The sequence below is a fragment of the Phymastichus coffea genome, unplaced genomic scaffold (genome assembly GCF_024137745.1).
Source record: "Phymastichus coffea isolate CEN01 unplaced genomic scaffold, Cenicafe_Pcof_1.1 PCOF00010, whole genome shotgun sequence".
NCBI classification, from domain to species: Eukaryota; Metazoa; Arthropoda; class Insecta; order Hymenoptera; family Eulophidae; genus Phymastichus; species Phymastichus coffea.
In genome coordinates this window covers 1,126,769-1,151,954 of record NW_026706821.1, presented here as the reverse complement: position 1 = coordinate 1,151,954, position 25,186 = coordinate 1,126,769, and the positions used below count along the sequence as shown (strand labels likewise).

At 34.5% G+C, this 25,186-nt stretch overlaps 1 protein-coding gene across 1 annotated transcript in view; it reads left to right on the top strand.

The window, feature by feature from the left end:
• Positions 1-25,186, top strand: part of LOC131671547 (serine/threonine-protein kinase Pak) — a 492,626-nt gene that overhangs the window by 222,773 nt on the left and 244,667 nt on the right. Inside the window, exon 5 of the mRNA XM_058948051.1 lies at positions 24,598-24,748. Within this exon, the coding sequence (XP_058804034.1) occupies positions 24,598-24,748 (151 nt within the window). The remainder of the gene's footprint in view (positions 1-24,597; positions 24,749-25,186) is intronic.

Sequence of the window (25,186 nt, the reverse complement as noted above, 5' to 3'; positions counted from 1 at the left end):
AGTGGAATAATAGCCGTTGATTTTTGTATCTACTTACACTGTACCAGGAGTTACATTGATAATATTTTTGAATTCTTCATCTGAACTGTATACTATTGCCATAACCAAGAATATTTTTTAAAAAAATCTTATACCATGTAAATGAAGTAATTGGGAACCTGAAAAAAATCATTGTTATCTATATTACTCAAGAATTAAGTATAATTAAACTTCCGATAAAACAACCAGCGAAACAATCAACTTATTAAAATTACTTGTGACCTTTATTTAAAATTATTATTTAAATAATGTAAGATTTTCGTAGATTATAAATAATAAATTCGTCATACAATACAATTACTAAACATAACTTATTGCAAATGCTCAAATTAACTGCAGCTAATTTTCAATGGGAAAATATAGTTACTTACCATTTTCAAATCGCAGCTGAACCCTGTAACTGGAGAATACTTTTCCAAAAAATTGTTTTTTGTTATCTATCTTCTTATAAAAAAGTGGTGTGCAGACAAACTATTCGTGATTTAATTAGCTGAAAGGTGGAGACGTGATTATAGAAAAGTGATATGTGAAGCCAAGCTATTCGTGATCTAATAGCACGATAAATCTGCCAGTAGTTTAGGTTAGGTTATATATGCGTGTGTTTGGGTCCGTGAAGCGCGCTGTCGTGTTCTAGTTTTAATTATAAATGACATTAAGCATGGATTTGAATCAAACGTATAAGTGTAATATATTTTTGAAAATTACTAATTTTTTTACTTGTATATCGTGTAATAAATGAAATAGAACAAATTTGAAAAAATATTTATTCATATTTGATGTACAAAATGTTTATTTACATTTGACGTACAAACTTTCATCATAAAAATAATATCACATGTATTAATGTATATTAAAATCTTATGACACATATTCATATACAAAACATTTGCACTAATTTTTAGAAATTACTATAAATACGTATCACGATCTTACAATATATATAACAATTTATGTTCTAATGATTAGTTACAATGACAATGCTTATTTTAAAAAGATACTGTACATTCAAGTTACACTTTTAGTCAACTATTTTATACCATAGTAATATTATTATTTCAATCAGTCGACTTTACTCAATTAGAAAGTAAGTATTAATAGCAAGCTAACAGTCATGGAAGTCATTTATATAACATAAGATGAAGTATTTTTAGCTAATATAGACATAATACATTTTGTAATACATAATTTTGTTCATGCAATGTGAAATATGTAAATGAACATTTAATAATTAATTTAAAGTTTTCCTATAAGATAAGATGATTAATTTAAATAAATTAAATAAGTTAATAAATTAAATTAAGCTTCACGTGAAATAAGTGAAAATATTTCGTAATGGAAACAAATTATTCTAGTCCTCTTTTAGGTGTTTTTAATCCTCGAGCCAACTAAATGAGTGTCATTGGTTCAGTATTTTCTACAGGAGTAAGTAGAGTAGAATTTGCATTTCTACACATTATAACAACCGGACCACCTGCAAATTATATAATGACATTTGTTAAAGAAACACGAATTCAAAATAGTTCACTAAGTTGTACTTCTTGTTACGAACCAAGTTTTTCAATTTCACCAATTACTTTCACGAAGACTCCCTTTTCCAAATTCATCTCAGTGTAGTTGGCTACATGGACTGTAACCTTATAATTGCCGTCGGTAATTGCACCGCAACCATAGACTTCATTTTTGAATTTGTTCTCTGCTTTGACAAACTTCATCTTGATGTACCCTTCGATAGCTAGAAACATAATGATAATCAAATTAGTCATTTAATTATGATAACACATTTTTTTATAAAATTCAACTTTAAAATTGGTATGTGTAAACATTCAGAGATAGAAACTCACCAATTAAATCCTGAACTTTACCAATAGTCTCAAATGTCACTTCTTGAGGAAGGAGTTTATCTGCATTTGCATTCAACTGATGAGTTCCAAGATTGTTTAAAATAGTAGAATCTTTAATTAGTAGTTCAAAGGGAACGTAATTATTGGTTTCTTTATAATAATTCATCGATACAGCCTTAGTATAAGCACCTTCAATGTGTAAAATCTGAAAAAAGTATAAAATTTATTATAATAAATATTTTATAGTGTTATTATATAGCAATGTACACATAGATTAACTTACACGTCCAATAACAATATCCCCTTCATGCTTTTGGATTACCGATTTTCCCCATACCAGGCACACAATCCTTTTTGAACTACCATTGTTCAAAAGAAATTTGAATAAATCATATTTAGATTTACTCCTAACCACAGCTGGTGCATGGACTTCGTCTACATAGCCAATCAGTTCTCTGTAGAAAAAAACATTTCATATGAAAAAATACAAAAAGAGGAATGAGCACACAATCCTTTCATGAGATAGAGGTAAATAGTACTTATATAATAATATATACACATTAACTTACGTTGTCTCATCTCTGTCTCTAAGTTCACTGAAATCTGCATCTGTTGTGTATTCAAACGCCATTATTTCTATTCTGTATAGAAAAATAAGTGTATTACAATCAATAAATATTTGAATTTAATTCTGGTATGAACACGTGCTTAACCTCAAAGTTATTTATTTCGCGAAAGAACACGTGTTCAATATGAAAGTCATCTGATTCGAGAAATATCATTGTAAAGTAAATATACATTGTTATAATTATTCAAAAAGCTTACCTGTTCACTTGAAGCTCGATTAATTAAATAGATCTAATTGGAATGAATTTGATACACTTATAGTCTTAGTACACTGCACTATCTGCCAATACTGCCATAAAAACAAAATTCAATTAAGACAGTTAATCAATCGCATGTCACTTTTAAACGCTGCACGCGCGCCATCTCACTGACCATACACTAATGACATCTTTATCACGCCACACACATTGACTGCAGCCAATTCAAGCACGAATAAAATACGTCACGTCACACACAGCCAATCCAAGCACAAATAAAATACGTTCAGTCACGTGACAATCTCATTTAATAAAAGGGATGATGGGAGGAAGGAGGGAGCTAGCAGGCACCACACTTGAAAAAGGGATGAAGTACGAAAAAAAACGAATGAAGTTGAGGATCGAACGATAATGAAGGAACTATGGAGAGATATAAAGAAAAGGGAGAATGAGACGGGAAAAGGGGGAATAAGGGGAAAAGAAGAGAAAGACTAGAAGAGAAAAAGAGATACAGAGAAAGGAAAGAGGAGAGGGAAGGAGGAAAGAAAGAAGGAAAAAAGGGAAGAGGTAAGAGAAGGTCTAAAAAAGCGCGAAAAGAAAAAATAAATTAGAAAATAGAAGAATCAAGATATGTAGGAGGATGGAAAAAAATAATAAACAAAATGGAAAATAGTAGGCTAAGTAATATGCAAGGAGAAGGGAGGATAACAGGACTGCAGATGATGTATAGAAAATGTGCAGATTATCTGATAGGACCGAGGTAAATTGAGTGCATATTGTGGAAAAATATGAAAAAAGTGGATGAAAACGTAAAGAACAGGAAAAAACAATAGGAGGAGAGGAAAATCTAGCATGGATGCTAGAGTTAATCTGGAAATGGAAGAGAAAAGAGAAAGAAAAATAGGAATAAGAAAAGAGAAGAATGACAGGAGCCTCAAGAGATAAGATAGATTATGGCAGGAAAGGGGAAATGGCGAGGGACAAGAAGTGAAAATAAGCGTCAATCGCTAATCAAAGTGAGAGCAGTCGAAAGGTAAATAGACACGAAAAATAGAAGTAGAAAGATTGGAGAGATAAGTTAAGAGAATGGAGAGACTGGGAAGAGGAAGTTGAGGAAGACTAAAAGAAAAGAAAGGAACTACGAAGAAAGATTAAAGTACTAGAGGAGTGGAAGAAAAAGATGAGAAAAAACATGGAAAACCCAGAAAATTAAATTAAAAATGTTGGAGGATAAAGGAAAAGAGAAGGAGGAGGGAGAAGAGAGACAAGATAGCAAGACGGAAAATGCAAGAGGCGGTATAAAAAAGAGGAAACTAAGCACAGAAGAGGACTCAAGAGAAGCAAGGATTAGAGAAAAGTGGTGCTCTTCCCTAACGAAAGGAAAAATGGGAAGAAGGAAAGGAGATCAAAGAATGGGTGAAGAGAGAGGTAAGAGCGGAACTGAGGGAAGGTAAGCAGATTAAAGAAGGCAAGTATTGAGTAGAATTCAAGAGAAAAAGGGAATATGATGTTGGAAAAGGAGAGGAAGCACTACTCGTACTTGGAAGGAAAGGCAATTTTAGATGCATGGACAACGTATAAAGAAAGAAGAGCAAGAGGGGAAATGATCAGGACAGCAGACAAAATCAGTGAAGTATGCGAGAAGCTGGGGATAAGGATGGAAATCAAAGTTGAAAACAGCAAAATGGTAATAAAAGTAGGAGCTACGTGAGGGAAAACGAAAGATTCAAGAGAGTGGAGAGAGAGAGAAATAGAAAGGAAAATATCAGAGGGACAGAATAAGAAAGAACAACAGAAACAAGACATAGTGTTCAACTGGGAGAGACGAATAGAAAATAAAATAAAATCGCAAGACAAGCAAATAAAAGGAAAAAAATATAACAAAAAGTTATGAAACAAACGTATATATTTTCATCTATCATCTTCATCTTCGATATTTATAATCATTCGTTAGTAAATTAAAGTAGAAACAATGTTTCTATCAATTTTGACAAACGATGGAGCAGCTGTCAATGAAATTACTTCATTTTTTCTCTCTTTTGATAAGTCCAAATTAGCATTTTACTCGTAGCTTTAAAACCTGTTTCAAAAGTTTCATGATAATTGATTGATATATTACTAATAATATCTGTTCTTATTGATATAATTTGATTTTTGAAAAAGGTTGATAATTGTGTCATATCTGACGTATCTCTATCAATTCTTGTATTCGACGTATCGACATGCTGCTGAAAAGTTTGATATTCAATATTACAGTATTTTTATATCTGATCAATTAAATTAATTAGTGAGATAGAATACGATATTCAGCAGGTTAGCATACTTTCAGACATGCCTTGACCATACGTTACGCAACCACCACTTACCATTGGTTGTATTATCATTTGCTCGATAATTTGTTCTGCTGGAATGATGGATTTAAATTATTTGTCCTGCGAATAATAAAATATCCTGAGTTCGTAAATATGTCTTACTTAAAAATATCCCTTTTTTTCTAATTTAATCATTTGTTGTATGTAAAATATAAAGTACTTCACACAAGCTGTATGACCGGCAGCAATTAAATAAGATAACATTAAACGTTTGGTATGTAAATGTAAAAAAACAGTTTCGTGTTTTTTCAGATCCTATAAATATTTTCAATTTTTCAACCATACGAAGATATTGTGTCCATAGCTTCGCTATTGGTCCATGCTGTTCATGTAACTTCATTTGCTCTTTGAATCTCTTATTGTGTACAAAGCGTCTTTCTATGTAGTGATTATTAAAGATATCAAGGTGCGATGTATTTAAAGACTAGAAAAAATAGCTAGTTTAAGGGAATTAAGCCGTAAACTGGTTAAACTTGGACATTCTTTATTTCTTTTCTAAATGAAACGGTCGACTTGTCACTAAAAAAGCGGTTGACAAAGTAAATGGTGTTGCCTTCTTCGTGGCTAGAATAGCTCATATTGTTTTGTCTTATAAGGATGATCTGATGATGTTCTCGTGGACTGTTCCGATCTAACAATGATAAAAAAGGTCATCAATGTGGCTCCTTTTTTAGTTGGTGTGGATTAAAGGATGAGAGTGCTCTTTTCTCCTCCTGTAATTATAAAAAGGGCGATTCAAATTGGCTCATCAATAGTTCTCCTATGGCAACTGTTTGTTAGAATGACGTAATATATGATGTCAGAAAACAATCTGACGCTGGGCGAAGCTTTTTGGTAAAAATAAAAAACAAGTATCACCAACAATCTTGTTGAAAGTTCGTGGAAAGCAGAATATATTTAATTTTTTATACCCATTAAAAGGATAGGAGAAGTGACTAAACATTTAGAAACTATGTTTGTCATCACAGTAACGGCACACATTCTTCGTTTTACAGGACTAAATTGCTTACGAACTGGACATCCGTTACAGTTTTCTGTGTGATTTCTTTTACCATTTGCACATGTTACATCTTTTATTTTTTGAGTAATTAGACGTTCTTTAGTTTGGTGTTGTTCAACACATTTCACACAAACAGCATTTTTGTAATAATAGTTTTTTGTATGCTGATATTTTTTGGCAGTTTTGATATTGAGAAATTTCTCTTTTACTGTATTCAAACTGTAAAAAGCGGCAATGGTAGTTTTACGATGCGATGCCTTTTTTTTCTTTTAATACAGTAATAATTGGCAAATACGGGGGTCGTTTGAAAAGTCCGTGCAAAGTCAGAGATATGGCGCTACTAGTGCGTATCAAGGTTATTTTCAGTTAGTGGCATATCTTGGAAGAGCACACACCAAGTTTCAGCCAGATCGGCCAATCACTTTGCGTTTTACATTCGTTTCAATCAAAGAAATCGAGTGATTGTAAAAAAATGGACGAAAAAGAATTTCGTGTATTGATTAAACATTACTTTTTCAAAGGCAAAACGCCTCAGGAAAGAAAAGAAGAAAGAAGAAAGAGATGGCTCAATGAAAAAAGAAGCATGGAGAGAACTAAAGAAAAGGGAAAGAAATGAAAAAGATAAAAAGGGTAAGAAGGAGGAGAGAGAGGAAAGGATAGAAAAAAGCAAAATATCCAGAGAGAGGGAAGAGGGAGACGATATGAGAGAAGAGTTTTGGGAAAAGATAAGAGAAGAGCTAAAGAAAAAAGAAGAAAAAGATTTAGAAGAAAAGCTAGAAAAGTCAAGATACATAAAGGAGTGGAATGAACTGAAAGAAGAAATGAAAAAGTATAGAATAAAGAAAATTCAAGGGGAGGGCAGAATAAAAAACCTGCAAATAAGGGAAAGGTTTAGGTTAGGTAATGAAACGAGAGGAAGCAGGTATTGGGGAAAAAAGAAAATAAAAGATGCAGAATGTGTATGAAAGAGGAAGAAAATTGGAAGCACATAGTAGAAAAATGTGAAAACAGCAAAAAGGAAGGGGAAGAATGGAAAAAAATAATAATAGGAAGCAAAGAAAAGATAGCGTGGATGATGGAGCTAAAATGGAAAAGATGTAGAAACGAAGAGAAGAAAGAAAAAGAAGAGCAAGAAGACAAAATTACAAGACCTTAAGAAAACAAGTGAGGCTGAGGAAAAGAAAGGTAGAGAGTAAAGTGGAAAGGAAGGCAGAACAGACGGAAACAGAAGACAGAAACAGAAGACTCGCAGACACACCTACATACGCACACATATACATATCGTACACAAAACACGCATACACACGCAAACATACATATACACACCCACATACACAAAACATACGTACTAGCAACTACACAAGCGAGCGGAAGCAGGTATTAGATGATGGAGCAAAAATGGAAAAGAAGAAAAAGCAAAGAAGAAGTGAAGAAAAACAATAAAACAAAATTATAAGACACTAAGGAATTTTAAGTGAGGCTGAGGAAATGTAAGGCAATAGGAAATAGCATCAATAGGAAATGAGCAAAAGGTATCAAAGCCCTAATAAGAAGAAAGACAAGTGAGATGATTAGCAAAAAAGAGAGAAAAAGCAAAAGAAAGGCAAAGGTGATAGGGCAAAAGAAAATAGTAGCAAAGGAAGAAGTCGAAAATAAAATAAGCAAGAAAGGTAGAAACAGAAGAGTGGAAAAGGCAGATCTTGAAGAGAGAGAGAGAGAAAGAGAAGATTAAGCAACTGAAAAATGGTTAGAAAGGCTGAACAGACAGGCACAGAAGATAGAGACACAAGATTTGCAGACACCTACATATGCACACATACGAGGTCTGTCGATAAAGTATCGGGCCTACCTTTATATTTTCGTGCTAGTGTTATTCTTTATCATCTGGTGGGTGGCATCCTTCAAAGTAATCCCCACTTGATTGAATAATACGGTTCCATCGATGTTTCCACTTTTCAAAACATTCCTGGATCTCACTTTTAGGGATAGCCTTAAGTACACTCGTCGCATTGTTTTCAACCGTTGTTTTGTCATCGAATCAGTGTCCTTTGAGTGGTTTTTTTAGTTTTGGAAACAGCCAAAAGTTACAAGGGGCTATGTCGGGACTGTATGGAGGTTGTCGAAGCAATGCGATATTGTGTTTGCTCAAAAACTGCTGCACAAGATTGGATGAATGCGCTGGCGCATTATCATGATGGAGAAGCCAGTCACCACTTTCCCAAAAGTGCGGCCGTTTTCTTCTTACTGCATCACGCAAACGTTTCAAAATTTGAACGTAGTATTCTTTATTGATTGTCTGACCTGTTGGTGCATATTCGTGTTGTACAACACCTTCACAATCGAAAAAACTATCAACATTGACTTAACATTGCTCCGACTTTGACGTGCTTTTTTGTTGGTCTTGGCAATTCAGAATGCTTCCATTGTGAAGATTGTTGTTTTGTTTCAGGATCATAAACATAAACCCATGATTAATGACCTGTAATAACTTTTCTAAGCACATTACCATCATTATTGACCATTTCCAGATTTTCCAGAGCGATTTCTAAGCGAATGTTCTTTTGCCCTGCTGTGAGCAATTTTGGGATGAATTTCGCACACACGCGTTTCATTCCTAAATTTTCGGTTAAAATTTCTGAAATGATAGTTTTTGGTATCTCAAGGTCTTCTTCTAGTTCTCGCACAGTCATACGATGATCTTGTTCGATTGCAAGTCGCACCCGCTCAATATTATCTGCAGTTTTTGTCGTCGAAGGTCGGCCGGAACGAGAATCACTATCGACAGAAGTGCGACCATCCTTTAACTGTTTATACCACTCTTTTATTCGTGTTTTTCTTATACACTCGCTTCCAAAGGCCTTTCGCATCATTTCAATAGTTTCCGAACTCATTTTTCCGAGTTGAAAGCAAAATTTGATGCGAATTCGTTGATCTTGTTTTTCAGTCATTTTTGACAATATCAAAATCCGACGAACGCGAAAAAGGCACTGTATATAAAGACGCGCTGCGCATGAACTATACGCCCGGTAGGTGTCGGTAAGTAACCAATAGATTCGTGAGGCTTTACTGTTGACGATTATGTCCGGTAGAGGTCGCTCGAACACTATGGCGCGAAGATATAAACGTATGCCCGATACTTTGCGGACAGACCTCGTATACATAAAACACGCACACACACGCACCAACACAAAACAGATACATTAGCAACTACACAAATTAAACACGAGACACAAATAGTGAAGTAGGAAATGTAAAGCAAAATGTAACAAAAGTTGAAATAAAATAATATATATAGTTTCCCGGAAAGTTTATAAGTTTCTAACCAAGAAAACGTTAGAAGAATAAATTAAAAACTAATGACTCAAACACTTATTGCTGATGCTAAACTAGGCAGTGGAATACATAATGTTTTTTATTCTGATCAGAGCGGATTCGAACTAGAAAAACACTCCGGAAGAATACTAGCGATCGAAGGAGAAAATCAAGTACAGTGATTAGTCATCCGCTTTTGGAGACCCGAAGCGTTACACAGGTGCTAGTTGTTTTTCTTTTTAAAATGTGAACTCGTAATTGTACCGAATCACTTTGTTCATTACTTGGTTTTTCCCGTTCACAGCGAGTATTTGAATTTTCAGTATCAATTTTTGATTCTTGAACTAGAAATATTTAAAAAGATTAGTAAATCTTGGTGAAGATAGTTAATTGTGGACTAATGATTGAAGTTTAATAACGTTATTTGTTTTGTGTAAATCCAAATCTTGATTTATCAAAATTACAGAGTTTGAAAATTGCCGGACACAGTTCTTCTATATGCGAAATTTAAGAACATCAAAAGGCTGAATTTTACCCGTCGTCCCAGTTGGAATTATTTTAACATTTATAGCTTTATTACGCGGTGATGTCCTTTCTGTGACACTGACACAATGATCGCTCTAGGAATCAAGCAACAGCATCGTATTGAAGCCTACATTAGGGAAATATATTTTTTCCAGCCATATTTTAAAGAGATATAAAATTAACAATCTTATTTGTCAAATCATTTATAATGACGTTAATTGTAGCTATATAGGAATTATACAAGGTGTCAAATAAGTAACGGAACAAGGCTGTAGCTTTTTAGGTACAGATTATTAGACCAAGGTCAAGGTCATTCCTTTAGTAACTTTCAACGCGTATTCCGATGGTGACCTTGGATTTGACCTTGAGATTGACCTTCAAGGTTATTTCAAGATCAACTTTGTTTTTTTAAATGGGAACCCCTATTTTTGAAAACGGCAATCGAAAGAGCGGAAAATTTTACGTCCAAAACGGTATTTTTAAATTTTTTTTCATGGCTTTGAGAAGGTCGATTTAAGGTCAAATGCTTGAAAAACTGCCTAAAAGCGTTTTTTTAATTTTTAAGATATCGAAAAATGACCTCTACAAAATTTGTTCAGAACAGAGTGGGCCACCCAATGCACCAAAAACCTTTGACCTTTAACCTCATTTTGAAGGTCATTTCAAGGTCGAAGTGTTTTTTTGTAATGGAAACCCCTATTTTTGACCCCGGATTCGCATATAGCGCGAAATCAGAAAGAAACATTCAAAACGCAGTGAGTGGAAAAAACTTATCCGGCAAAAAAACTGTACCTATGTCTCTGCTTGCTCCTCATTTAAAACAACTTGACTTTCGGTTTGGATAACCCGTTACTTTATTATTCAAGCAATCAAAGGTCAAAGATAAGGTCACTGTAACATGCTCTCAGTAGAATTTAATAAATTTCGCCCGAAACATTTTGTAAATGTTTCGCGAATAATATTGGATCTAAATTTCACATGACCTTAGCGATGAACGTCGTGGATCAATCGAAACTCAACATAATATCTTATCCAAACGTCGGATTTCGCGCTATGTGATAATCCGGGGTCAAAAAGAGGGGTTTCCATTACAAAAAACACTTCGACCTTGAAATGACCTTCAAAATAAGGTTAAAGGTCAAAGATTTTTGGTGCATTGGGTGGCCTACTCTGTTCTGAACAAATTTTGTAGAGGTCATTTTTCGATATCTTAAAAATTAAAAAAACGCTTTTAGGCAGTTTTTCAAGCATTTGACCTTAAATCGACCTTCTCAAGGCCATGAAAAAAAATTTAAAAATACCGTTTTGGACGTAAAATTTTCCGCTCTTTCGATTGCCGTTGTCAAAAATAGGGGTTCTCATTTAAAAAAACAAAGTTGACCTTGAAATAACCTTGAAGGTCAATCTCAAGGTTAAATCCAAGGTCACCATCGGATTCCGCGTTGAAAGTTACTAAAGGAATGACCTTGACCTTGGTCTAATAATCTGTACCTAAAAAGCTACAGCCTTGTTCCGTTACTTATTTGACACCTTGTATATATCCGTAGTCAACTTTCCAGATTTAGATGTTTTGACGTACACATTTTCCGGTCCAAATAAACTGGTTTCAACAAGGACAACTCGCCGCAATCATTCATCAAAACTAAAATAAGTGTTGACAGTAATTCTCCTGCAGCTGATATAAGTAGCTGTATCCTATAACTGTGTGTTGTCGAATAAACCGACTGTACTAATAACGTGACCGTACTAATCACGTGTTGTACATTTCCAAAGTGTATTGCTCTATTCAAAATCAAATATATTATGTATTCCGTTGCCTGCTGTAGCATCAGCAATGAGCGTTTCAGTCATTAGTTTTGAATTACTTTTCTAGAATTTTCTTGGTTAGAAACTTATTTACTTTTCCGGAAACTATTCTATGAGCTTTTTTGAATTTTAGAATCCAGTTATCAAAGGATTTGATTCTTATGTCTTTTTTAATGCCCATCGACGTATATTACGATCATGAATAATTTAGCCAGCGTCTATTGCTGCTTTACAATTATAAAAAGTATACTGACAAATTCTTGTAATTTTTTCTTTATAAGCATCAATTTTGTTGAGTATATGAGCCCAACGTTTTAACTCACTCACAAATCTACCTTTTTTAAATTTTTTACGTACACTTTCAACACAAAAATTTTTTTTTGCTACTTCTCCAGTATTCCGCAGCTCATTGCTCGTATTTAAAATTAATATCTTCGTTGTTTTCTATACAGTTGTCTGTGGGTGCTTCGAAAGAGTAAGGAATGTAATGTTGAACTTCATCTCCTACTATTTTGGCAATATGATCTTCATAATCAACTGAATTGATTAAAATACTTTCAATTCTTTATAAGCCATAATAAGTCAAAAATTAAAAAATTCTACGTTTCTATTTTCTTTTTAAAACAAATATGTATTCAAAACTTAACTTAACTAACTTAACTATTCAAAACTTAACTTATTCGACACATGCACGTGCGCATGCACATACTCACCCTAACGACATATGTGAGAGGCAAGGAGACTCACATAAAACAAGCACCCGAAAGGATTGAGAGAAATCAGGAGATTAAACAGAAGCTTGATAAACATTATAGTGATTGGCGTACCTTCGATTAGAATGGTTTATAAGTCATTTCAAAATTTTCGGAGTGGCCATATGAGCACAAAAGTCGCTGAACGTTCTGGCCGCCCTGTTGAGGTTACCACTTCAGAAATCATTGATAAAATCCATGATATGGTGATGGCTGACAGAAGAGGGAAGGTGCGTGAGATTGCTAGTACTGTAGGCATCTCTAGCGACGGGTACATAATATTTTGCACCAACATTTGGACATGAAAAAGCTATCCGCTAGATGGGTGCCGCGATTGCTCACGATTGACCAAAAACGAGATCGTGTAAAGTGTTGCAAGAATGGTTTGCAGCTGTTTCAGCAATATCCGCAAGACTTTAAGCGTCGTTTCATCACTGTAGATGAAACATGGATACATCACTACACTCCTGACACCAAAGAATAGTCTAAACAATGGGTTACCAAGGGGGAATCTGCTCCGAAAAAGGCGAAGACAATTCCTTCGGTCATGAAGGTTATGGCGACTGTCTTTTGGGATTCGCAAGGAATAATCTTCATCGATTATTTAGAAAAGAGTAAAATCATTACAGGCGAATATTATTCATCGTTATTGGATCGTTTGGAAACCGAGTTGCTTGGGAAACGTCTACGATTGGCCCACAAAAAAGTCCTCTTTCACCACGACAATGCGCCAGCTCACGCCTCAGCAGTTGTGGCCGCAAAACTGATGGAGATAGGGTTCCAACTCGTTTCACATCCCGCCTATTCTCCAGACTTGGATTCGTCGGACTACTATTTGTTCCCTAATATGAAAAAATGGCTGGCGGGGAAAAGATTTTATTCAAACGAGGAGGTGATTGCAGAAACGAATGCCTATTTTACAGACTTGGATAAATCCTATTATTTGGAAGGGATTAATAAACTAGAGCATCGTTGGGTGAAGTGCATAAGCCTAAAAAGAGACTATACGGAAAAATAAAAAAGATTTATTATTTCAATTTTTATTGTCATCTATAGAATGAGTTATGAAATGCGAAAAACTGGTACATCGCGAGTGGCGTTTTCCGCCGAAACGGGTTTATCGATGTCAGTGTACGACGTCTCATTCGACGTGGATTTTCAATACTTAAAAATTACATTAATATTTTTTGCTGCGATAATATCCGATCGAGATAAAATGAAAAAACTTTACCATCTATTTGCTTTGTTTAAATAAATATTAAAATCGGGTAATCGTTAACGTACATATGACTTTATTCTATATTACGAGGTGTCCTAAATAGTTTCCGGAAAATTTCGTCGAATTTGTTTTAAGTTAGTACAAATCATAGATTGCCTGCACTATGATATGGTTTTAAAACAGAAAAGGGGATATAACAATTTATATCTAGAAGGATGTCTACTACCCTGCAAGAGAACTAACATCGGGGAATGGACTCTTAGGCGTTGTCATTGGACAGCATGTGGCGTGTATCTTGGAAGTTTCATATTCACTACGTCTGTTCGATATATGTTTTCGTATTTTGGATAGAGCACGTAGTAGTTGTAGCGCGCATCTTCGAATTCTTACATTTACTGCGTCTGCTCGACATGTGTTTTTGTATTTTGAGTAGAGCACGCTGCAGTCGTTAAAATTAAGGTCCCTTGAAATGGTTAGGCACCTTATCAACGAGTTCGGCCTTTTCTTACCTGCCCACCGTAATAAACTTCAATGCCACCACGCGCTCACTTCCAAGATGCACGCTACATGATTCCAGCACATGCTACCCTTCCCATCGGACTTCGTGGGAGAATTTTTCTTCCCTTTCCTTTGCAATTTTCCAACAGACGAGTCTTGATGTTTTTCGGCCAACTAAGAAAAACTCACTCTCGTTCGAGCTACCGACCAGTATACAGCTGAGCCTTCAGCCAGCCTTACGTTCCCTAGTACCGAGTCGCTACGTTACGTTACGTATGTTTCCGTACGTTATCTGTGTTAAACATTGTTCAGTTATAAGTCAACCTATACTCATATCCAAGAGTCTTATTTATTCACCCGCGCTACGGACCAGAAGCATTTAGCGATATACAGTTGATACTTTTTTCTATAGTCCCATATTGCACTAACGCATGAGTTGAGCAAATGGACATGGTCCACCTATAGTGAAACCACCTATCCTTCAACGCTAAAACAAGAGCATAGATGGAAGATCCTCAAAATCACTGTGGTAACTTACTAGATAATAACTCTGAAATAATGGAAATCATTGAAGTTCATTTTTCATTTGGTATAAAGCATAAGCGTTTGATAAGCTTAGATCGATGAGATGGAAAAAAGTTTCCGATACTTCCGATACCGAATACTATTCTCTTATTGATAATTGCCTATCGATATTGTCTACATCACCGATGTTTTAATAACACATTTTAGTTTTAGAATATTTGTTTTTTGTTATATATTACTTTTTTCTAGTTGCTTCGAATTCAAGTTCATGTATACTAGTGAGCATGTGAACACTACGTTTATTTCCCCATTTTATCGCCATCTGTGTACAATATGATCAACTTGTACCTCACCTCGCGCTAGTTTGTTATCTAACTTTGGAAGTTCTTTTCTCCTAGGTTTCACAGTATCACATATTTCTGTATCGCGCTTGTATAAAAAATCGTCATAACATGATCCTTATGGAAATAAAGTTATAGAAAATGATCGACAATATCATCTGTAATTCCTAAACCAAGCTTTTCATGATCTGTGTCCGCATCAACATAAATAACCAAACCTTATATAAATTAGTTTCGCAATCTACAAACATAAAAAAGTTTAATGTCAAAACGGTTTCTCTTTAAAGAAATGTATTGCATGAACCGAAGCCTATCTTTCCATAATAAAGTTTCATCTATACACAAATTTTTTTCTCGAATGAGAGCATCCTAAAGGTTTTTTTGGTGGTGGTCATTTATCGACCTTATTTTTGCTAAAGAGTCACTCATATTTTCTCTGTTATCATGGAACTGCAAATATTGTAAAATTTGAGTATATCTATCTCAAGGCATTATATGAGTAAAAATTGAAGTGTAAATCATAGAATCTATAGACCAATAACTTTCCAAATTGCCTTTGCGAACGGGGCTCATTAAAATTGAAAGACCAAGAATATTTTCAAATTCATTGTTTGAAAGAGGTTGCCAAGATAAAGTACCATTATATGCTGTGTCATTGCATTGTATTTTATAACTATTCGTCCCTTGTATAATTCTTTTAGTTAAAGAAATCATAATAGTAATAGAAATAATTAATTTGCCTATTTCCTGGTATAGAGATATTCGGATTTATTTTGGAACTTTCTTCGAAGTCCTTGATTGAGGGAGTAAAATGTGGGTTCTCAAAATATTCTCCTTCGTTAGAATCATTTTCTGAATTGATGTCATTGATTACTTCACTTTCTGTATCTAGTTCTTCCTCAGCTACTGAGGGAATTATTTTCAGCTATTACGAAAACAATATTGAAATATTTGTGTATTTGGATAAAAAACACACCTCCAACCTTAATGTACGAGGTGTGTTCAAAAAATAACGAGAATTTTCGTTTTATGAAAAAAATATTTATTTATTCATCTACATTACTGTAGCGCCTCAGCTTCAAACTCCTTTTTTATCACCATGTACTAAGTGAGCGATGGTCCGGGTAGCAGTTCTGACACTGACAAAAGTATTTCCTCTTCCGTAAGACCTACGTCACTCCTCATGTTATCGAGCCTGAACAGGAAGGTATCCATGCTAGCGTTACCTTCTCCGGAAAACTTGAGTTTCCATCCTCTGACAATGAGACCGACGTCCCTCCTGGTCGACCTCGGGCTTATCGATTGATCTGACTCGAATATGCGCCCGGTATGTGGTTATCCACTTCAGCATTAAACGTAACAAGTTGATGCTATCCAGCCCCTCCTAAATGGAGCGTCCTACGCTGTGTCCTGTTAGCTACCCGTGGGCCTCTGGCCGGGTACTGCTGGCATGTTTTAAGGTAAGTACGCGTTATAATCTCATGTAAACATGTCTTGGAACATTGCGCCTGTGTGAGTGCTTCCTTGCTGTTGTAGATCATTTACATGGCTCATATCGGCATCTTGTGTGTCTTCGTTTCCTCTATTATCTAGGACAACTATTCTGACGGTCATGTTTTCCTATTATCTCTTAATCTACTCGTTACTGCCGTATAGTATATCCAAAATCTTTGTTAAACTCGATAAGTTTTTACGGTTTTTAACAACTCAAGCTTTCTTTGGTGCTCTCATGTGCAAAAGATCAGGTCTTGCATTATCACGGAAAATGTGGGTGGTAATTGAAATTGGTTGCCGTTGTCAGTTATGGTGATGTTTCCAGTATTCCTATTGCTTGCGCTACGGTTCAGTACTTGTGAAATATTAACTGCTGTCTCTTGTACTATTGATATATCACTATCTTGCATTAATTGTTGCAAAGGGTGTTCATCTTCTTGTTCATTCGCTGTATGTTCAACGCAGATAGATGTCATCAATTCTGAACATAGCTCTGCTCTTCTTGCTGCTCGAAGACGCTTGCTCAATAATTACCTAACAACCAGTTCTGTAACCTTTCAGCTTGAGCGAGCTTGCTTCCATTTGTTCTAAGCTCCAACTGGTTTACGTACTCAGTGATTTCTTCATCTCTGAGAGTTAATACCCAATTCTCTATATCTTTCTGCGTTTGGTCCATTTTTGCTGTCATCTTATTCAATAATATTTGATAATAATTGCTAGTATCTTGATTTTATTATTCTTCTGTATAGATGCTACCTAGTTATCGTTATTGTTTGATAATAACCGGAAATTATTGCCGCATTTGACGCTTATCAATTACTACAGGAATTGCATACGCTCGCTCTTGTGCTTTCTTATCTTTATTCCTATAGCTTTATTGCGTGTGCGAGTATGTATTAATTAATTTTCTTTTAAATCATTTCAAAAGTAACTCCATTAGCAGATAAAATGTTTAACACACATTACATATATTATTAAAGTCGAGAAATTCTTTAGCTCGTTATTACGCAATACAATGATTTTATCTAGGCTAAAAATCCTATTTCACCTAAACGGCTAATATGAGCTAATCAATGTTGTGCATACTGGCGAGATAGCGGGGATAATCTAAAGAAAATAAAAATAAATAAAAATCTATAAATACGTTCGTCGTATCGATCTCGAGGAAGTCTGAGCCCGAGGCTTCACCGAGTAGTGGTACGTGCTCTCTTGGAATAAAAATCTAGCTAACATCTATGTTGAGTAATTATTTAACAGCAGCAGTCCTTACTCGTCACCTTATCCTATCCTTCATGATTTCGTGCTTAACTTAAGAGAGGAATAAATCTCTTAAGCAAAAGTAGCCGAATCATATGTTTCACACTCTCCAATTACAAATTATACTATACACGTCTATAAGAATTGATAGCGATGCTATTACGCTTAGCTCTGTAGACGCATCAGTTTTTTTGACACTATGCTAAACATGTGGTAATAGATGAAAAAGAAAGCCTATTTGGAAGGCTAGTTTTATTAAGTACATTTCACTATTAGAAGAAATAAGAGAAAAGCGTAAGATCAAATAGCTAAATAACAGAGAGTCTGATCACTTTTTCAATAACGTTTTTTCTAATATACGTATAATTCTGGATGACAAGAAAGTGACGTTATACTTGGAAGCGGCCTTTTAAAAAATCTGACGTCAAATTTATGATCAGCAACCTTAAAAACCCCAAATATAGCATTTATAATGCTTACTAATTGTTTTGAAGTAACAGAATCTAATTTAAATTGATGTCAAATCAAATTTAGCATGAATTTCGGCTTTTTTCGTTTTTTAGTAGTTTCAACTCGGTATGAGGGGTATGAGGGGATATGAGGGGGGTATGAGATGTATGAGGGGTATGAAGGGGTTGAAAAATATATTCAAGATATAGTTTTAATGTATTTTTCCTATAGAATTCAATTCTATATTCAAAATAACTTAATTTTCACTCTTTTTAATTTTGACAAAAAAATGAGTTTTTTTTTGTCATGAACCTCAAAATATGCGGAGAGAGGCCTTTTTTTTATTGTAGATTTGAATTCAGCGTCAAAAAATACGTAAAAAAAAAGTATGTCTGGTTAAAAGTACAAACATCTTTTTTTTGTAGGCCTGTGTTATTATTGAATAAGAAATTTTGTATCAGTTATATATTAATAAATACCGTTATTTTCGTTGAACTTCCTGCCAGATGTTTTTGGCGGTGGTATCTAATTGTCTATCTCTTGACGCGATTTTTGGGTGCTAATCCTGATTTGGATAAGAAAACTGGAACACATTTTCGCCAAATCAGCCTGGTACTCAAGTAATCTGCTAATTGTAATTTTCATAACTTCTGGTGTGATTGATTTAAAAAATTTCGAATTAATTATATCATTTTATCAATCCTGATTCATCTCTGACAAAGTTTTGGAATTATTTGAATGATCCATCAGTTCAACTATTTTTTTCTCTTCTACTACCAAATGCCTTAAATTGCTGGATGATCTCCGATAAATTTCTTTATCTTTTGAAAATCTTAACGGCGCGTAATACGACTAGTTAGAATGATACCTATCATTCTCGCCGTCACCGGATTATTTTATCGATTCTAAACTTGATTTTTCGGAAAGTTGCTGTACAAATTAAGTCCAATTTTGTTGAATAACTGCTCCTGAAAATATTGGAATAAATAAAAACTCGTTTTATATACCAATACAGATAAGACACATTTTATAAAAACAATAAATACATATCTGTGCGAAGATATTTACTGGTAATTCTTACTTTGTTGGCTATCTTGACGAATTTTTATTGTTTTAAAAAAGAATTTTTATATTGATCATGTGTCTTCTTCCTTATAATCTCTTTTGGTTGCACTGCTGATATTATTTTTTCAGCTAAATCCATAGCTTCATTTTAGCTGAAATACAAGCAACACTACTATACCAGCAACAGTTCATCTAATAGTTCGTACGAGCTGACATGTTGCTATGCGAGCTTCCCTTACAGTTCATCTTGCATTCAATCGAATATCTATAGTAATCAAGAGAAATTCAAGGTACATTCGAGAAAGTCTCGAGTCTAGATTCAAGAACGAAGTTTCTGAAGGCTATTACCGAGGTTATACTCGAGACTGAAAATTCTCGAGGCGATTAAAGCGTCACAGCGATTTTCCTCTAGATGACTAGATATAATATAAATATAAGTTTTCAATACCAACCGATTTGTCAAGAGTGCGCTATGTAAAATCGGTCGGTGATCTTAGGTAGCAAGAATATTCCCTATGTGATGCTAACACATACTCTTTTAAAGGCAGATTTCTACTGACCTCTCTATGTTTGGTGAGATATCGCTCAATGAGTCAATGCAATAATTAAGATTTACTTAACTACGAAATTAGATTTTTTTAATTCTTTTTTCGCCTTCACGAGCAAACACAAGTATTTATTTGTACATGTGACTATCGAGATGGAAAAAAGGAGAATTTGAATTTCAAAATCAAAAGTTAGTATGATCATTTTGAAAACTATACCAAGTATTATACCGATTATGTCCAATAACTATTGTGTAACGGTCCTATCTATGAGCTCTTGCACCATTTTCTCGGTTTTCACTGTATCATGGCAATTCGCTAAACTAGCAAATCTATACCTATTAATTAGTATAGAGAACGGCAGCCCCTTAGGTATTATATGATTGTGTTAGAGCAAGAATCAGATTTCATGACTATGTAAGGAGCGTCACGTTACTCTACTTATAGATATTGTTACATCTTGTTTTTATGTTATTTTATAAGGGAATAATTCGTGTATCTGCTCGAATAGCAAAGGTTTATGGAATAATGGGGATTCGAGCGTATGAAATAGTATAATATTTAATATCGTGGAAGTAATAAAGTTAGCTGAAATACTGTAAATCAAATAAATTAATAACAAAAATGTAACCTCAGATAATAAGAGATATCAACTTTCATTACCTATAGTTATCAATGTATTCGATAAAGTCCATTAGTTGGATTTATTATTTTTCCCTTTTTTGTTCGGCTGGCTCTGATATTCCTTTTATTAGTGACTGCGTCTTAGCTTCCTTATTTTTAATGTTGTGGATATTATGTGATTCCTCCTATATGCGGCAACGATTGTGTGCACGAATGTGCTATTTTGAGTTAATCATACTTAGCATAAGTTCGTCGAGGGATTGGCGGAATAAACGGCAATTATAAAATGAGAATATGAGGAATGTAGAACTCGTACGAGGGTCGTTTGAAAAGTCCGTACAAAAGTAAAACCTGCTTGATTTTTTTAATAAATCTTTTGTATTTTTCAACATAGTCTCCTTTTAGGCTTATACACTTCATCCAACGCTGCTCTAGTTTGTTAATCCCTTCCAAATAATAGGATTTATCCAAGTCTGTAAAATAGGCATTAGTTTCTGCAATCACCTCTTCGTTTGAATAAAATCTTTTCCCCGCCAGCCATTTTTTCATATTAGAGAACAAATAGTAGTCCGACGGAGCCAAGTCTGGAGAATAGGGGGATGTGAAACGAGTTGGATTCCATCAGTTTTGCGGCCACAACTGCTGAGATGTGAGCTGGCGCATTGTCGTGGTGGAAGAGGACTTTTTTGTGGGCCAATCGTCGACGTTTCTCTAGTAACTCGGTTTTCAAACGATCCAATAACGATGAATAATATTCGCCTGTAATGATTTTACCCTTTTCCAGATAGTCCATGAAGATCATTCTTTGCGAATCCCAAAAGACAGTCGCCATAACCTTCCCGGCCGAAGGAATTGTCTTCGCCATTTTCGGAGCAGATTCTCCCTTGGTAATCCATTGTTTAGACTGTTCTTTGGTCTCAGGAGTGTAGTGATGTATCCATGTTTCATCTACAGTGATGAAACGACGCTTAACGTCTTGGGAATTTTGCTGGAACAGCTGCAAGCCATTCTTGCAACACTTCACACGATCTCGTTTTTGATCAATCGTGAGTAATCGCGGCATCCATCTAGCGGATAGCTTTTTCATGTCCAAGTGTCGGTGCAATATATTATGTACCCGTTCGCTCCAGATGCCTACAGTACTGGCAACTTCACGCACCTTCACTCTTCTGTCAGCCATCACCATATCATGGATTTGATCAATGATTTCTAAAGTGGTAACCTCAACAGGGCGGCCAGAACGTTCAGCGTCTTTTGTGCTCACATGGCCACTCCGAAAATTTTGAAACCACTTATAAACCATTCTAATCGAAGGTGCACAATCACCATAATGTTTATCAAGCTTCTGTTTAATTTTCTGAGGCGTTTTGCCTTTGAAAAAGTAATGTTTAATCAATACACGAATTTCTTTTTCGTCCATTTTTTTACAACCACTCAATTTTTTTGATTGAAACGAATGTAAAACGCAAAGTAATTGGCCGATCTGGCAGAAACTTGGTGTGTGTTCTTCCAAGATATGCCACTAACTGAAAATAACCTTGATATGCACTAGTAGCGCCATCTCTCTGACTTTGCACGGACTTTTCAAACGACCCTCGTACATGGAACTGCCAGTTACACTTGTGTAATTAGATATTTATTTCTCGAAAACAGAATGACAAAAAGATAGATTTGAAACTGAGCGGCATCTTATTTAACATTTATTGAAAGAGAGTTGTACTACTTTGTCGTGATGCTCGAGCTAGACTGACTATCGTTGACAAAAAATGCCTCGCGGAAGCGTTAATTTTCTCACCTTAGCTCAATGCAAGTTAGGAAAATTAGATATTTGGCACCTGGAGGTAGTATACTCCGCCCTTGCTGACGTTCGTGCTATTATTGTTAGATTTATTTTATGTCTAACACGTGCTCGCGAATCAGTTGATTTTTGCAGTATTAACTAATTTCGCTTGTCTTTGCCGCACGACTTCATAGGAATACTTTTTTAAAAGCTTTTCTACAGTCAGCAATAAATATATACGAATTTACGGTGTCCTTATATTGATCTTGCCTGTGTAAGCCTTATCAAGACGCAACAGGTATAGTTACGCCTCTTTTTATTGTTCAATTAAAGCGTGTTAACCAAAATAATTTCAATGAACTAAAGTATTTTTTGTTGTAATTTTGATGCATAGGTTACAATTATAATATCTTCAAATGTTATAAACTCTTAAATATTATTAAATTTTGATATGCAAACTTCATTTATTTATAATTTTACGAATATTCATTATTGTAATAAAGCCAATACTCTGAACTCGAGATGACAATCTTAGAAATATGAGTAAGATTTCATTTCATTGATATCAACTTAGTTACGATTGTTATCGACAAATAAAAAATTAATAATTCATTTAAACAAATAAAATAAAATGAATTGAAAGTGTTAATTCTATACATACTGACAAAATTATTAATTAATAAATTATTAATTAGCCTATTTTATATTTACATCATAAAATTTGTCCAAAAACGAAAATTAATTAAAATTCAAATATCATTAAATAATTTAAGAATTTCTTATTTATATTTACTTCCGTAACCAATAAGTTATCTTTCTATGTAAAAATTTCAATTATTGTATTGTGAGTTTTGCGATATTAAATTAACAAACTTTGGTGATTAATAACTGTTAAGTACAATTTTTAAATTAAATTTAAATTACCTATTTTTTACACTACTTAGTTTTTCATTGAAAATATTATTGTTGAATCCTCGAGATCTATGTATAAATAGGTTTGATTTTGCTCAGGCTAGACAGATCCTTTTCTAGCCTTGCAAAGGTAGTGCTTGAAATTGAATAAACTTGGCTTCTATCTGAGTTGGTTCTCTCTTGTGATTAAGTATGGAAGCATTTCGTCTCCTATTCTAATTTACGCTTGATTTATAGAACACTTTTAGATTTTTAATTTCCATATTACAATTATAGATTATGAATGTTACGTCTCACGCTAGAGCGGACACTAGATGCTGAAGTCTCACTAAGCAATCGCTTGTGTGAAAAAGCTTATTATAATGTTTCTCACGCAAAAATATCTAACTGGGCAGATTTGCTGTTCTCCGCGATCGCGAAAAGATACGTGTGTCTGCGATACGAGGTTGCCTTCTGCAAAATTGTCAAACCTACATTATAGCGCTCGATATACACTTTATGAGTAAAGAGCCACGAGGCTGAGAGAGAGAAGTTTTTCCCTCTCTCCTAGTCTCTCGTTTCTTTCTGTCCATCGTCCCTCTTCATCTCTCCATTTTTACTTGATCACTCTCTATTATTTTTGAACTGGCTTTCTCTTTATCGCCTCCGTGTGAGTCAACGCATGATTTTCGCCCGCGCGGTTGATTTTACAGCGTGGAAAGCGGAGTGATTACTTGATTGGCCGGTGACATTCATTTTTGCGACAATGAGCGACTTACTCTTTCTATCTTTTCACATTTGGGTAGTGAGGGTGCTCGGAAGCTTTTCGGGATAGGGTTCCCCTTTTTTGAGAACGATAAGCGAAAAAGGCTGATAGAGACATGACAACGGAGACAGGAGACGCGTTCCAAGTCGCGAGCGAATAGTTTGATTATCACGAAAGAAATGAACAAATTTTTTCTCTGGAATAGTTTCTAGAGAAATTAATTTAAAAACCTATACTCTCCACCAATCCCTCTCGACCTGTGTGGTGTGCGTAGCCGTGAATGGTGCTACAAGCGCGCTGTACATTCGATCAACAAGACCAAGAAACAGTTGGAAGATAGTCTTCCGTCATCCGAAGAGAGGAAAACAGAACGTAACAATGATTAATTTTAATATTTATTTTCATTGATATATATCTATATATTTACTTGAATCAATTTCAAACGGATCCTTACTCAATAACGTGAGACACCACGAGAGTACGAAGTCAATATAAATTAAAGGTGATATGTAACATCATATTTGATTAAATAAAATAAGATATGTTTTATGTGCGTGTGTGTATGTATTAATTTATGCATTTATTTGTTAAAAATTATTGAAAATTACATAGTTTTTATTATGAATTATTATTTACTGTAATGTTACTTAATATATTCACTATATTTACAGATACTTTCAACAGTGGAATCTTGCCGGTCACATTTGAACAAGGAAATAACTTACGTATTATGACTGGAACAAATTTCAGCATAAGTTCTTCTCGTAATCAAGTAATATCACAAAATTCTGGTAGTTTACACTCACAACATTCTTCCAGCAGGTACTTTATCTATATATTCACACATAAACAAATAAATAAAAAATTATAATGAAATTCATCGAGGTTTTGAATAAAATAAATACATAGAAATATGTTTATTGATTTAAAAAAATATCACATAATTAAATTGAAATCAGATTTTCATGAATATGAAATTTTGCATATTATATAATTGTTTTTAGTATAGTAGTTAATTGTATTTTCTTCCATGAGAATAGGAGTACTATCGGTTAAAAAATAATAAGCCTCTTACTTTCCGAGCGTGTAGTTCTGCAAAAAAATCGCACAATGATGTAGAAAAAAAATAACGTTGAATAACATTTGGCGCATCAATTGCTTTGTCAGCGGTCGGTCTAGCTTAATTAGCTTAGTTAAAGCAACGATCAGAAGGAAACAAACACGGAATTCTGAGCTATTTTTTACGAGGTCAACTTCAGA